The sequence below is a fragment of the Oncorhynchus tshawytscha genome, unplaced genomic scaffold (genome assembly GCF_018296145.1).
Source record: "Oncorhynchus tshawytscha isolate Ot180627B unplaced genomic scaffold, Otsh_v2.0 Un_contig_6507_pilon_pilon, whole genome shotgun sequence".
Classification (NCBI taxonomy): Eukaryota; Metazoa; Chordata; class Actinopteri; order Salmoniformes; family Salmonidae; genus Oncorhynchus; species Oncorhynchus tshawytscha.
Genome location: NW_024609242.1, coordinates 80202 through 96372, shown reverse-complemented (window position 1 = coordinate 96372; position 16171 = coordinate 80202). Strand labels below are relative to the sequence as shown.

Below are 16171 nucleotides of genomic sequence, written 5' to 3'. Positions count from 1 at the left end.
CCACTAGGCTACCTGCTGGTTACTAGTCCAACGCTCTAACCACTAGGCTACCTGCCGGTTACTAGTCCAACGCTCTAACCACTAGGCTACCTGCCGTCCCAACGCTCTAACCACTAGGCTACCTGCCGTCCCAACGCTCTAACCACTAGGCTACCTGCTGGTTACCAGTCCAACGCTCTAACCACTAGGCTACCTGCCGTCCCAACGCTCTAACCACTAGGCTACCTGCCGGTTACTGGCCCAACGCTCTAACCACTAGGCTACCTGCCGGTTACTAGTCCAACGCTCTAACCACTAGGCTACCTGCTGGTTACTAGTCCAACGCTCTAACCACTAGGCTACCTGCCGGTTACTAGTCCAACGCTCTAACCACTAGGCTACCTGCCGGTTACTAGTCCAACGCTCTAACCACTAGGCTACCTGCCGGTTACTAGTCCAACGCTCTAACCACTAGGCTACCTGCTACCTGGTTACTAGTCCAACGCTCTAACCACTAGGCTACCTGCTGGTTACTAGTCCAACGCTCTAACCACTAGGCTACCTGCCGGTTACTAGTCCAACGCTCTAACCACTAGGCTACCTGCCGGTTACTAGTCCAACGCTCTAACCACTAGGCTACCTGCCGGTTACTAGTCCAACGCTCTAACCACTAGGCTACCTGCCGGTTACTAGTCCAACGCTCTAACCACTAGGCTACCTGCCGGTTACTAGTCCAACGCTCTAACCACTAGGCTACCTGCCGGTTACTAGTCCAACGCTCTAACCACTAGGCTACCTGCCGGTTACTAGTCCAACGCTCTAACCACTAGGCTACCTGCCGGTTACTAGTCCAACGCTCTAACCACTAGGCTACCTGCCGGTTACTAGTCCAACGCTCTAACCACTAGGCTACCTGCCGGTTACTAGTCCAACGCTCTAACCACTAGGCTACCTGCCGGTTACTAGTCCAACGCTCTAACCACTAGGCTACCTGCCGGTTACTAGTCCAACGCTCTAACCACTAGGCTACCTGCCGGTTACTCGTCCAACGCTCTAACCACTAGGCTACCTGCCGGTTACTAGTCCAACGCTCTAACCACTAGGCTACCTGCTGGTTACTAGTCCAACGCTCTAACCACTAGGCTACCTGCTGGTTACTAGTCCAACGCTCTAACCACTAGGCTACCTGCCGGTTACTAGTCCAACGCTCTAACCACTAGGCTACCTGCCAGTTACTAGTCCAACGCTCTAACCACTAGGCTACCTGCCGGTTACTAGTCCAACGCTCTAACCACTAGGCTACCTGCTGGTTACTAGTCCAACGCTCTAACCACTAGGCTACCTGCCGGTTACTAGTCCAACGCTCTAACCACTAGGCTACCTGCCGGTTACTAGTCCAACGCTCTAACCACTAGGCTACCTGCTGGTTACTAGTCCAACGCTCTAACCACTAGGCTACCTGCCCACTAGGTTACTAGTCCAACGCTCTAACCACTAGGCTACCTGCCGGTTACTAGTCCAACGCTCTAACCACTAGGCTACCTGCTGGTTACTAGTCCAACGCTCTAACCACTAGGCTACCTGCCGGTTACTAGTCCAACGCTCTAACCACTAGGCTACCTGCTGGTTACTAGGCCAACGCTCTAACCAACCACTAGGCTACCTGCCGGTTACTAGTCCAACGCTCTAACCACTAGGCTACCTGCTGGTTACTAGTCCAACGCTCTAACCACTAGGCTACCTGCTGGTTACTAGGCCAACGCTCTAACCACTAGGCTACCTGCCGGTTACTAGTCCAACGCTCTAACCACTAGGCTACCTGCTGGTTACTAGTCCAACGCTCTAACCACTAGGCTACCTGCTGGTTACTAGTCCAACGCTCTAACCACTAGGCTACCTGCTGGTTACTAGTCCAACGCTCTAACCACTAGGCTACCTGCTGGTTACTAGGCCAACGCTCTAACCACTAGGCTACCTGCTGGTTACTAGTCCAACGCTCTAACCACTAGGCTACCTGCCGGTTACTAGGCCAACGCTCTAACCACTAGGCTACCTGCCGTCCCAGTGGAGGTAGTGTGCTGTGTTGTTGTGTTTTCTGTTGTATTAAAGTACCAGTCCCCTTGGTGCAGCTTTGTGGCATGGCTCTCTGCTGAGTCAGCTGCTCAGTGTGTGTGTGTGTGTGTGTGTGTGTGTGTGTGTGTGTGTGAAATAGAGAAGGGGTGAGTTGTGGCTCCACAAATGAAACAACAGACACAGTGACAGAGTGAAAAGGAGAGTGTTAGCTACGTAAAGCTACAAGCTAAATGTTAGCACAGCAGCAACTTGATCAGCCTCAGGTTCATCATCTAGCTGCTCGCTTGACTGTCACACTAGATCGTCTAAGTGGGAAATACCTGGCTTGTGGCCATTCAGAGTAGCATTTAGCTACAGAATGCATTGTTGTGGTGATATCTGGAATGATTACGGGCAACCTGACCTATTATCAAGCTGCTACTGTGAAATGATAAGACCCTAGAGCAGAGAGGAAAACATTCCACAAGGGCCACAGACAGAATGAGAGAAGAGGATAGTTACCTGCATCCACGTCAGCTAGTTACAAATGCAGACAAGAACAAAGAGAGGAAATAAAAGCAAATCCAAGGTGCAGACAAGTTATATTCTCAGTTCAAATTAAACACACACAGAGACAGACAGAGAGAGAGACAGAGACAGGGAGACAGAGACAGGGAGACAGAGAGAGAGACAGACAGGGAGACAGAGAGAGAGACAGACAGGGAGACAGAGACAGGGAGACAGAGAGAGAGACCCAGAGAGAGAGACAGAGACAGAGAGAGAGACCCAGAGAGAGAGACAGAGACAGAGAGAGAGACAGACAGGGAGACAGAGAGAGAGACAGAGACAGAGAGAGAAACAGACAGGGAGACAGACAGGGAGACCCAGAGAGAGAGAGACAGACAGACAGACAGACAGACAGACAGACAGACAGACAGACAGACAGGGACAGGCAGACAGGCAGACAGGCAGACAGGCAGACAGACAGACAGACAGACAGACAGAGGCAGACAGACAGACAGACAGACAGGCAGGCAGACAGGCAGACAGGCAGACAGGCACCCAAGGTCAGAGAGTCTAGAGAGAAGACCAAGCATCCCAGGTTGAGTGTACAGCCTAGAGCTGTGAGAGGAGAGGGGGTAGGGAGAGTGCAGTGGGGTTATCACATAGAATGTCACAATCGCACATCACCCCTGGCCAGTCAGTGGGTGGTAGAAGAGCAGGTCTTTAAACAGATCCTAGTAGCTATAAGCACATCTGACGCTATCTGATGTCACATGACCTACCATAACCTCACACACAACTATCCTGCATTATGCTATCTACATTGGGCCCTTACGTTGTGTTAACATGGCAGCCAGCACGTTGTGGTGACGTTGTGAGAACGTTGTGACAACAGCCAGGTGTGTTTGGGTTGGTGTTTTTATTTTTATTTATTTCACCTTTATTTAACCAGGTAGGCTAGTTGAGAACAAGTTCTCATTTACAACTGCGACCTGGCCAAGATAAAGCATAGCAGTGTGAACAGACAACACAGAGTTACACATGGAGTAAACAATTAACAAGTCAATAACACAGTAGAAAAAAAAAGGGAGTCTATATACATTGTGTGCAAAAGGCATGAGGAGGTAGGCGAATAATTACAATTTTGCAGATTAATAACACTGGAGTGATAAATGATCAGATGGTCATGTACAGGTAGAGATATTGGTGTGCAAAAGAGCAGAAAAGTAAATAAATAAAAACAGTATGGGGATGAGGAAGATAAAAATGGGTGGGCTATTTACCGATAGACTATGTACAGCTGCAGCGATCGGTTAACTGCTCAGATAGCAGATGTTTGAAGTTGGTGAGGGAGATAAGTCTCCAACTTCAGCGATTTTTGCAATTCGTTCCAGTCAACAACAACCTATCATAGTGTGTCTACTGTGTGTCTGAGAGGACCTGAGAGAGACCACCACAGCAGTCAGTACTAGCTGCCATTCCCTCTGCAGACTCCAGTCTACACACTAAGAATAGGCCTGGTTGGCGGCTCTGTGTGGTTAGGTGGTTACTAGGCCGTGGGAGCAACTACAGCAGCCTACAACTCAATCAATTTCCAGGAGAATTGGGGACCGTCTTGGGAGCATCCATTTTTAGATAGGTGGTTAAGACAGCGTGTTTGATCAAGCAGGGATTTTCTATTTTTGTTGGGCCTTTGGTCATGGAACAATTATATCAAAGAGACAGAGTTCTTTTGGGTGGAAACACTTCCTAGATGGGCGGCGGTGCCAAGAATTTGCCTGGATCAAAGACCGAAGGCTTGTCGTTTTAACTTCGCTAAAACACATTCTGCCTTCAAATGCTGGATTGTGTTTCTCTTGGCAGCTGACTGTTGTAATCAAGAGGCAAAGAAGCGAAAAACACCCGTTGAGTTGTTGACATTTTTCTTTTTGGATATTCCCTGGCCTGCCACCGGCATGCACAGACTCAAGCCAGCAGCTATGAAGAGTGACTTTTTGGATATTCCCTGGCCTGCCACCGGCATGCACAGACTCAAGCCAGCAGCTATGAAGAGTGACTTTTTGGATATTCCCTGGCCTGCCACCGGCATGCACAGACTCAAGCCAGCAGCTATGAAGAGTGACTTTTTGGATATTCCCTGGCCTGCCACCGGCATGCACAGACTCAAGCCAGCAGCTATGCAGAGTGACTTTTTGGATATTCCCTAGCCTGCCACCGGCATGCACAGACTCAAGCCAGCAGCTATGCAGAGTGACTTTTTGGATATTCCCTAGCCTGCCACCGGCATGCACAGACTCAAGCCAGCAGCTATGAAGAGTGACTTTTTGGATATTCCCTAGCCTGCCACCGGCATGCACAGACTCAAGCCAGAAGCTATGAAGAGTGACTTTTTGGATATTCCCTGGCCTGCCACCGGCATGCACAGACTCAAGCCAGCAGCTATGAAGAGTGACTTTTTGGATATTCCCTGGCCTGCCACCGGCATGCACAGACTCAAGCCAGCAGCTATGAAGAGTGACTTTTTGGATATTCCCTGGCCTGCCACCGGCATGCAGACTCAAGCCAGCAGCTATGAAGAGTGACTTTTTGGATATTCCCTGGCCTGCCACCGGCATGCAGACTCAAGCCAGCAGCTATGAAGAGTGACTTTTTGGATATTCCCTGCCTGCCACCGGCATGCAGACTCAAGCCAGCAGCTATGAAGAGTGACTTTTTGGATATTCCCTAGCCTGCCACCGGCATGCACAGACTCAAGCCAGCAGCTATGAAGAGTGACTTTTTGGATATTCCCTGGCCTGCCACCGGCATGCACAGACTCAAGCCAGCAGCTATGAAGAGTGACTTTTTGGATATTCCCTAGCCTGCCACCGGCATGCACAGACTCAAGCCAGCAGCTATGAAGAGTGACTTTTTGGATATTCCCTGCCTGCCACCGGCATGCACAGACTCAAGCCAGCAGCTATGAAGAGTGACTTTTTGGATATTCCCTGGCCTGCCACCGGCATGCACAGACTCAAGCCAGCAGCTATGAAGAGTGACTTTTTGGATATTCCCTGGCCTGCCACCGGCATGCACAGACTCAAGCCAGCAGCTATGAAGAGTGACTTTTTGGATATTCCCTAGCCTGCCACCGGCATGCACAGACTCAAGCCAGCAGCTATGAAGAGTGACTTTTTGGATATTCCCTGGCCTGCCACCGGCATGCACAGACTCAAGCCAGCAGCTATGAAGAGTGACTTTTGGATATTCCCTGGCCTGCCACCGGCATGCAGACTCAAGCCAGCAGCTATGAAGAGTGACTTTTTGGATATTCCCTGGCCTGCCACCGGCATGCACAGACTCAAGCCAGCAGCTATGAAGAGTGACTTTTTGGATATTCCCTGGCCTGCCACCGGCATGCACAGACTCAAGCCAGCAGCTATGAAGAGTGACTTTTTGGATATTCCCTGGCCTGCCACCGGCATGCACAGACTCAAGCCAGCAGCTATGAAGAGTGACTTTTTGGATATTCCCTGGCCTGCCACCGGCATGCACAGACTCAAGCCAGCAGCTATGAAGAGTGACTTTTTGGATATTCCCTGGCCTGCCACCGGCATGCACAGACTCAAGCCAGCAGCTATGAAGAGTGACTTTTTGGATATTCCCTGGCCTGCCACCGGCATGCACAGACTCAAGCCAGCAGCTATGAAGAGTGACTTTTTGGATATTCCCTGGCCTGCCACCGGCATGCACAGACTCAAGCCAGCAGCTATGAAGAGTGACTTTTTGGATATTCCCTGGCCTGCCACCGGCATGCACAGACTCAAGCCAGCAGCTATGAAGAGTGACTGACAGACCAATACAGTGTGACACACGGATCATCCTACAGTTTTACTCCTCATTTAAACCTTCCAGTAGGTGTCTCAATATTTACTAGGCTATTCCACTATAAGACTATCTAAGCCCATCTATAGGGCGGCAGGTAGGCTATCAGTTAAGACCATTGGGCCAGTAACCGAAAGGTTGCGGTTTCAAATCCCTGAGCCGACTAGGTTTCAAAAATATGTCAATATGCCCTTGAGCAAGGCACTTAAAGGAACAATTGGGGTTAAGTCTCTGGATAAGATCGACTGCTAAATGACTAAAATGTCAAATGTAAATTTATGAGGCAACGTTTTTCTACACAGAGTGTTAGTGCTGAAATATTAACATGCTTAGGTCTCTGGAAGTAGAGCGTAGAGAGGGCTCCCGTATGTGGGTGAGCAGAGCTGGCAGGGTGCCTCCTCTAAGCTTCAATAATGGATGCAGAGTATGGCTGTCTCCTCAGGGCCTGGACCGAACTGATGATGCTAACACGCTAACGCTACATGAAGGGCTGCATCTCAATAGTGTCTGGTGACTTCCTCTCCCAATCTCCTTTCCTTCATCTGCATTGATATGAAGCCACAGGAGAGCTGAAAGCAATAGGACAGATGAGTGATGACTGCCATGTATCTGACTGGTACCTGTCCACTTCTTTTAGACTACTGCAGCTGAACAAGAGGAGAGGAGATGATTAAAGGAGGACACTAGACTATTGAGACGCAGAGTGGAGGAGAGGACAGTGGACTATTGAGACGCAGAGTGGAGGAGAGGACAGTGGACTATTGAGACGCAGCCTGGAGGAGAGGACAGTGGACTATTGAGATGCAGCCTGGAGTGGAGGAGAGGACAGTGGACTATTGAGACGCAGAGTGGAGGAGAGGACAGTGGACTATTGAGACGCAGAGTGGAGGAGAGGACAGTGGACTATTGAGACGCAGCCTGGAGTGGAGGAGAGGACAGTGGACTATTGAGACGCAGAGTGGAGGAGAGGACACTGGACTATTGAGACGCAGAGTGGAGGAGAGGACAGTGGACTATTGAGACGCAGAGTGGAGGAGAGGACAGTGGACTATTGAGACGCAGAGTGGAGGAGAGGACACTGGACTATTGAGACGCAGAGTGGAGGAGAGGACAGTGGACTATTGAGACGCAGAGTGGAGGAGAGGACAGTGGACTATTGAGACGCAGAGTGGAGGAGAGGACACTGGACTATTGAGACGCAGAGTGGAGGAGAGGACACTGGACTATTGAGACGCAGAGTGGAGGAGAGGACACTGGACTATTGAGACGCAGAGTGGAGGAGAGGACACTGGACTATTGAGACGCAGAGTGGAGGAGAGGACACTGGACTATTGAGACGCAGAGTGGAGGAGAGGACACTGGACTATTGAGATGCAGCCTGGAGTGGAGGAGAGGACAGTGGACTATTGAGACGCAGAGTGGAGGAGAGGACAGTGGACTATTGAGACGCAGAGTGGAGGAGAGGACAGTGGACTATTGAGACGCAGCCTGGAGTGGAGGAGAGGACAGTGGACTATTGAGACGCAGAGTGGAGGAGAGGACACTGGACTATTGAGACGCAGAGTGGAGGAGAGGACACTGAGACTGGAGGAGAGGACAGTGGACTGAGACGCAGAGTGGAGGAGAGGACACTGGACTATTGAGTGGAGGAGAGGACACTGGACTATTGAGACGCAGAGTGGAGGAGAGGACAGTGGACTATTGAGACGCAGAGTGGAGGAGAGGACAGTGGACTATTGAGACGCAGAGTGGAGGAGAGGACACTGGACTATTGAGACGCAGCACTGGACTATTGAGACGCAGAGTGGAGGAGAGGACACTGGACTATTGAGACGCAGAGTGGAGGAGAGGACACTGGACTATTGAGACGCAGAGTGGAGGAGAGGACACTGGACTATTGAGACGCAGAGTGGAGGAGAGGACACTGGACTATTGAGACGCAGCCTGGAGTGGAGGAGAGGACACTGGACTATTGAGACGCAGCCTGGAGTGGAGGAGAGGACACTGGACTATTGAGACGCAGCCTGGAGTGGAGGAGAGGACACTGGACTATTGAGACGCAGCCTGGAGTGGAGGAGAGGACACTGGACTATTGAGACGCAGCCTGGAGTGGAGGAGAGGACACTGGACTATTGAGACGCAGCCTGGAGTGGAGGAGAGGACACTGGACTATTGAGACGCAGCCTGGAGTGGAGGAGAGGACACTGGACTATTGAGACGCAGCCTGGAGTGGAGGAGAGGACACTTGACTATTGAGACGCAGCCTGGAGTGGAGGAGAGGACACTGGACTATTGAGACGCAGCCTGGAGTGGAGGAGAGGACACTGGACTATTGAGACGCAGCCTGGAGTGGAGGAGAGGACACTGGACTATTGAGACTCAGCCTGGAGTGGAGGAGAGGACACTGGACTATTGAGACGCAGCCTGGAGTGGAGGAGAGGAGCCCCTCAGCTTGAGGAGAGGTAACAGGGAGAGAACACTAGCTTCAGGACTAAGATACTGCTCTCTCCAGCTCCTTGTAGCTGGGTAGTTGGGTTAAGCAGGCGGTGTAGTTAAGCATGAGCACGGCACCCTGGTCAATTTGTTAAGGCTTTCTAGGAAGCTTTTCCCTAACCAACCACACCGCTATCGACTGACAGACATGATCTGCATCTGAAATGGCACCCTATTCCCTATTTTTATTTTATTTTACCTTTATTTAACCAGGCAAGTCAGTTAAGAACAAATTCTTATTTTCAATGACGGCCTAGGAACAGTGGGTTAACTGCCTGTTCAGGGGCAGAGCGACAGATTTGTACCTTGTCAGCTCGGGGGTGCCCTAAAACAAAGTAGTGAAAAGTCCTCCACTGACAGGTACAGACACACGCACACTGGTACAGACACGCACACTGGTACAGACACGCACACACTGGTACAGACACGCACACTGGTACAGACACGCACACTGGTACAGACACGCACACTGGTACAGACACGCACACTGGTACAGACACGCACACTGGTACAGACACGCACACTGGTACAGACACGCACACTGGTACAGACACGCCCACACTGGTACAGACACACCCACAGGTACAGACACACCCACAGGTACAGACATGCCCATTGGTACAGACACACCCACAGGTACAGACACACCCACAGGCACAGACACACCCACAGGCACAGACACACCCACAGGCACAGACACGCCCACAGGCACAGACACACCCACAGGTACAGACACCCACACAGGTACAGACACACCCACAGGTACAGACACACCCACAGGTACAGACACACCCACAGGTACAGACACACCCACAGGTACAGACACACCCACAGGTACAGACACACACTGGTAGAGACACACACACAAACGTGGTGAGCAGCAGAGAGCACCCTGGTCTTACCTTCTGGAGATTCCTCCTGGACGTATGTTCCTGTCAGGTACCTGTGAACCAGCGCAGACTTCCCACTGGCCAGGTTACCCACAATGCCCTGGGGGAGAAAGAAGAACAGGGAAGTGAGGCTGTTTCCTGGTTTTGCATATCTTCTACTTTGGCTTGTAATAATCAGAATGGTTGTGCTGCAGTGGATAAAGCTGAGAAGATCTTCAGAGGAAGACTGCCTCAGATGCACACATGAATATAGAGAAAGACTGCCTTAGATGCACACATGAATATAGAGGAAGACTGCCTCAGATGCACACATGAATATAGAGGAAGACTGCCTCAGATGCACACATGAATATAGAGAAAGACTGCCTCAGATGCACACATGAATATAGAGGAAGACTGCCTCAGATGCACACATGAATATAGAGGAAGACTGCCTCAGATGCACACATGAATATAGAGGAAGACTGCCTCAGATGCACACATGAATATAGAGAATATGGAATATAGAGGAAGACTGCCTCAGATGCACACATGAATATAGAGAATATGGAATATAGAGGAAGACTGCCTCAGATGCACACATGAATATAGAGAATATGGAATATAGAGGAAGACTGCCTCAGATGCATACATGAATATAGAGAATATGGAATATAGAGGAAGACTGCAGATGCTATTCTGTTTCAAGTTTTGGACCTCATTCCTGGTCTGTGTACATGAATATAGAGAAGACTGGAATATAGAGCGTTGCCTAGATCACAATTTCAGATGCACACTTTGAGTTCTGGAATACCGAGGAAGACTGCCTCAGATGTCCACATAAATGGCTGTTAGAGGAAGACTGCCTCTGCAACATGAATATAGAGAAGCCTGTCAATCAGAGGAAGACTGCCTCAGATGCAACATGAATATAGTCTGACAAGCTGTAAGACTGTCCTCAGATGCACACGGAATAAGGGTTCCAATCTGTTCCTGCTCAGATGTCACCCATGAATAGGGAGGAAAGAATACAGACAAATGCCTCAGATGCAACATGAATATAGAGAGGAATATAGGGAAGACTGCCTCAGATGCACACATGAATATAGAGAATATGAAAGATGAAGACTGCCTCAGATGCACAGAATATAGAGAATATGGAATATAGCATCCTGCCTCAGATGCACACATAAATCCTGGAATATAGAGGAAGACTGCCTCAGATGCACACATGAATATAGAGAATATGGAATATAGAGGAAGACTGCCTCAGATGCACACATGAATATAGAGAATATGGAATATAGAGAAGACTGCCTCAGATGCAACATAGAGAATATGGAATATAGAGGAAGGCAATTCTATTCTGTTTCAGTTTTGACCTCATTCCTGGTCTGTGTACATGTAGGTGGAGAAGACTCATTGGAGCGTTTGTATCCAATTTCAGACTCACCACTTTGAGTTCTGGCCGTGAGGCTACTGGGTCCACTCCTGGCTGTTCACAAATCTCTGCAACAAAGAGAGAGAAGCCTGTCAATCAGGTGTACACACATCCCAGATAACAGAGGTCTGACAAGCTACTGTCCTCCAGGTGGCAACAAGGGTTCCAATCTGTTCCTGCTCAGGTCACCCACTAACAGGGAGGAAAGAGACAGACAAATGAGAAGAAAGGCTAGGATGAGGAGAATATCTCCCTGGGAGAGACTACTGGCTAGGTGCGTATCATGAAAGATGACAGCTGAGTGACAGCTGGCTAGCTGCATCCTCTCAGATTATTCCTGTCTGGTCTGAATGGATGCTTCTGGCTATCAGTGTACATATCTCCAGTAAGTCAACAAGACCGTGATACTACTGAACAACTACTGTACCAGCTATCTCCTGCCCATAGTAGGGCTACTGGCTATTGGCTAACGTGCTACTGGCTAGGTGTAATATCTCCCTGGCCGTGAGGCTACTGGCTAGGTGTAATATCTCCTGGCCGTGAGGCTACTGGCTAGGTGTAATATCTCCCTGGCCGTGAGGCTACTGGCTAGGTGTAATATCTCCCTGGCCGTGAGGCTACTGGCTAGGTGTAATATCTCCCTGGCCGTGAGGCTACTGGCTAGGTGTAATATCTCCCTGGCCGTGAGGCTACTGGCTAGGTGTAATATCTCCCTGGCCGTGAGGCTACTGGCTAGGTGTAATATCTCCCTGGCCGTGAGGCTACTGGCTAGGTGTAGTATCTCCCTGGCTGTGAGGCCCATTAGCCTGACTGGGCCCAGGTCTTATTATCCATCAGAGGCCCAGCATGGCTGCCAAACAAAAGCAGCAGGCCCACGGTGGAGCCGGTCACACTCTTAATGTTTAATATCACACCAGCTGCTCTGCGACTGGCTCTATTGGAGCCACTGAGCTCAATCTTGGCTCACTGTTGTGGAGCTGGCAGGGCCATTTTCTGGCAACACACGGTAATGCCAGAATAGACCTTTCAGGAGGAACCAGGCTAACCAAAGCCCCAATCAAGAGGGGATGTGGGCGTGGCTTAGACCCATAGAGTTGAGAGGGTTAGGGTGGAGCTAGTCATTATATACAAGGCATTCTGATGCCAACTGTCCTTACGCAACACCCGTTTCCTTGTCTGTTATTAAGGCTAGTGGACTAACAGGAGATGTGGCCTCTCCTCTGATCCGTTCTGTAGGTCCTGTGTACATTCCTCCACTTCACCCTCGGCTGTTTATGAGACAGAGATTAGACCTGGCAGGATGGATGGAAGGTTAAGTGAGGTCAGTGTGGGACAGTTTATTTAACTGTAGGTTACAGCTGTGTGAGGAGGTTGAGTTGAGAGACTGTAATGTGAATGTGTTGTTTGGAATTGTATCTGCTGACTTGACTGTAATAATGGGTGGTGCATGTGTGAGTGACTGCTAAATGAGCGTGGGTGAAACAGTGTATTGTCGTCTATAATTGCAGTGTGCTGTGTACAGTTTGTGTGTGTAGTAATGCGTGGGGGGAATAAACTGCCATCCCTCTGCCACTTCAATCACTCCCCTCATTTCCCAAGACCTCCTAGCCTCTCCTCCTCGATACTGTAGAACTGTACTGTAGAACACTCAACACAGCACACACACACCTAACTAGTAACGGTCACACACACACACACCTAACTAGTAACGGTCACACACACACACACCTAACTAGTAACGGTCACACACACACACACCTAACTAGTAACGGTCACACACACACAACACACACCTAACTAACTAGTAACGGTCACACACACACCTAACTAGTAACGGTTACACACACACCTAACTAGTAACGGTTACACACACACCTAACTAGTAACGGTCACACACACACACCTAACTAGTAACGGTCACACACACACACACCAACTAGTAATGGTCACACACACACCTAACTAGTAACGGTCACACACACACACACTGCTGGTTACTGGTTACACACACACACCTAACTAGGGCCATCCAGTCACTCACCTAACAGTGTTACCCTGGAGGGAACTAGTAACGGTACACACATATAATATCAGGTCATTCTAGAAACACCTAACTAGTTCATGGTCATAATCCCACACACCACAGTGCTGTTACACACAATTTGGCAGACACCTAACTAGTAACGGTCACACACTATTCAGACTTGGTCCAACTAGTAGACTTGGTCCAGAGAGACTTGGTCCAGAGAGACTTAGTAACGTCACAGAGAGACTTGTAATGGTCCAAAGACACTTGGTCCAACTAGACTTGTTACCACACAGACACACACCACACAGACTTGGTCCAACTAGTAGACTTGGTCCAGACACAGACTTGGTTACTGGTGAGACTTGGTCAGTTTTATCAGGGACATCCAGTCACTCACCACAGTGACCCTGGAGGGAGCTGAGCTGACACATATAATATCAGGTCATTCTAGAAAAGGACTCTGTTCATGCTTGACTATAATCCCACACAACACAGTGCTGTTCTAATAGAAGGCAATTTGGCCAGACACTATTATCCAAAGAGACTTGGTCCAGAGAGACTTGGTCCAGAGAGACTTGGTCCAGAGAGACTTGGTCCAAAGAGACTTGGTCCAAAGAGACTTGGTCCAAAGAGACTTGGTCCAAAGAGACTTGGTCATGCATGCATACATTTTCACGTATGGGTGGCCCCAGCGGAAAACGAACCCATGACCCTTGGCATTGCAGGCGTCATGCTCTACCAACTGTGCCACACACACCATTCAGCCCTTCCCTTTCTCCAGACACCCCGTGTGTTATCTTGCTGGGTAAGTAGGTCACAGACCCCACCATCAGACAGGACTGAGGACCACAAACAACCCTGTTCCATTTAGGCCTCCATTTGGACCAGTGTTAGCTTTACTAATTCATCAGGGACAATCTGTGTCAGGCAGACACTACACTACAGGCAGACACTACACTACACTACAGGCAGACACTACACTGCAGGCAGACACTACACTACACTACAGGCAGACACTACACTGCAGGCAGACACTACAGGCAGACACTACACTGCAGGCAGACACTACGCTACACTACAGGCAGACACTACAGGGCAGATACTACGCTACACTACAGGCATATACTACGCTACACTACAGGCAGATACTACGCTACACTACAGGCAGACACTACGCTACACTACAGGCAGACACTACACTACAGGCAGATACTACACAGGCAGACACTACAGGCAGATACTACGCTACACTGCAGGCAGACACAGACACACTGCAGGCAGACACTACACTACAGGCAGATACTACGGCAGACACTACAGGCAGATACTACGCTACACTACAGGCATATACTACGCTACACTACAGGCAGATACTACGCTACACTACAGGCAGATACTACGCTACACTGCAGGCAGACACTACACTGCACGACAGGCAGACACTACACTGCAGGCAGACACTACACTACAGGCAGACACTACACTACAGGCAGACACTACACTGCAGGCAGACACTACACTACACTACACTGCAGGCAGACACTACACTGCACAACAGGCAGACACTACACTGCAGGCAGACACTACACTACAGGCAGACACTACACTGCAGGCAGACACTACACTGCAGGCAGACACTACACTACACTGCAGGCAGACACTACACTGCAGGCAGACACTACACTGCAGGCAGACACTACACTGCAGGCAGACACTACACTGCAGGCAGACACTACACTACACGACAGGCAGACACGACACTACAGGCAGACACTACACTGCAGGCAGACACTACACTGCACGACAGGAAGACACTACACTGCAGGCAGACACTACACTACACTACACGACAGGCAGACACTACACTACACTACACGACAGACACTACACTACAGGCAGACACTACACTACAGGCAGACACAACACAACACTACACTACAGGCAGATACGACACTACAGGCAGACACTACGCTACACTACAGGCAGACACTACACTACACTACAGGCAGACACTACACTACAGGCAGATACTACACTACAGGCAGATACTACACTACACTACAGGCAGATACTACGCTACACTACAGGCGGACACGACACTACAGGCAGATACTACGCTACACTACAGGCAGACACGACACGACAGGCAGACAACACGACAGGCAGACACGGCAGACAACACGACAGGCAGACACGGCAGACAACACGACAGGCAGACACGGCAGACAACACGACAGGCAGACACGGCAGACAACACGACAGGCAGACACGGCAGACAACACGACAGGCAGACACGGCAGACAACACGACAGGCAGACACTACACTACAGGCAGACAGTCACTACACTACAGGCAGACACAACACTACAGGCAGACAACACTACAGGCAGACAACACTACAGGCAGACACAACACTACAGGCAGACGACACGACACTAGTCACTACACTACACGACAGGCAGACAACACTACAGGCAGACAGTCACTACACTACAGGCAGACAGTCACTACACTACAGGCAGACACTACACTACAGGCAGACACTACACTACAGGCAGACGACACGACACTACAGGCAGACACTACACTACAGGCAGACGACACGACACTACAGGCAGACACTACACTACAGGCAGACGACACGACAGGCAGACACTACGACACCACTACAGGCAGACACTACACTACAGGCAGACACGACACGACAGGCAGACACACGACAGGCACGACAGGCAGACACACTACGACACCACTACAGGCAGACACGACACGACAGGCAGACGACACTACGACACCACTACAGGCAGACACTACACTACAGGCAGACACGACACGACAGGCAGACACGACACGACAGGCAGACACGACACTACAGGCAGACAGTCACTACACTACAGGCAGACAGTCACTACACTACAGGCAGACAGTCACTACACTACA

At 50.1% G+C, this 16171-nt stretch overlaps 1 protein-coding gene across 1 annotated transcript in view; it reads right to left on the bottom strand.

Moving 5' to 3' along the window:
• The window catches only part of LOC121844471 (arf-GAP with GTPase, ANK repeat and PH domain-containing protein 1-like), a 42086-nt gene extending 28424 nt beyond the window's left edge, over window positions 1–13662 (bottom strand). Inside the window, exons 1-4 of the mRNA XM_042314606.1 lie at window positions 13629–13662; window positions 11215–11270; window positions 9795–9882; window positions 2554–2568 (exon numbers count right to left, since the gene is read on the bottom strand). Coding sequence (XP_042170540.1) covers window positions 2554–2568; window positions 9795–9882; window positions 11215–11270; window positions 13629–13662 — 193 coding nt within the window. The remainder of the gene's footprint in view (window positions 1–2553; window positions 2569–9794; window positions 9883–11214; window positions 11271–13628) is intronic.
• Window positions 13663–16171: the final 2509 nt, after the last annotated feature.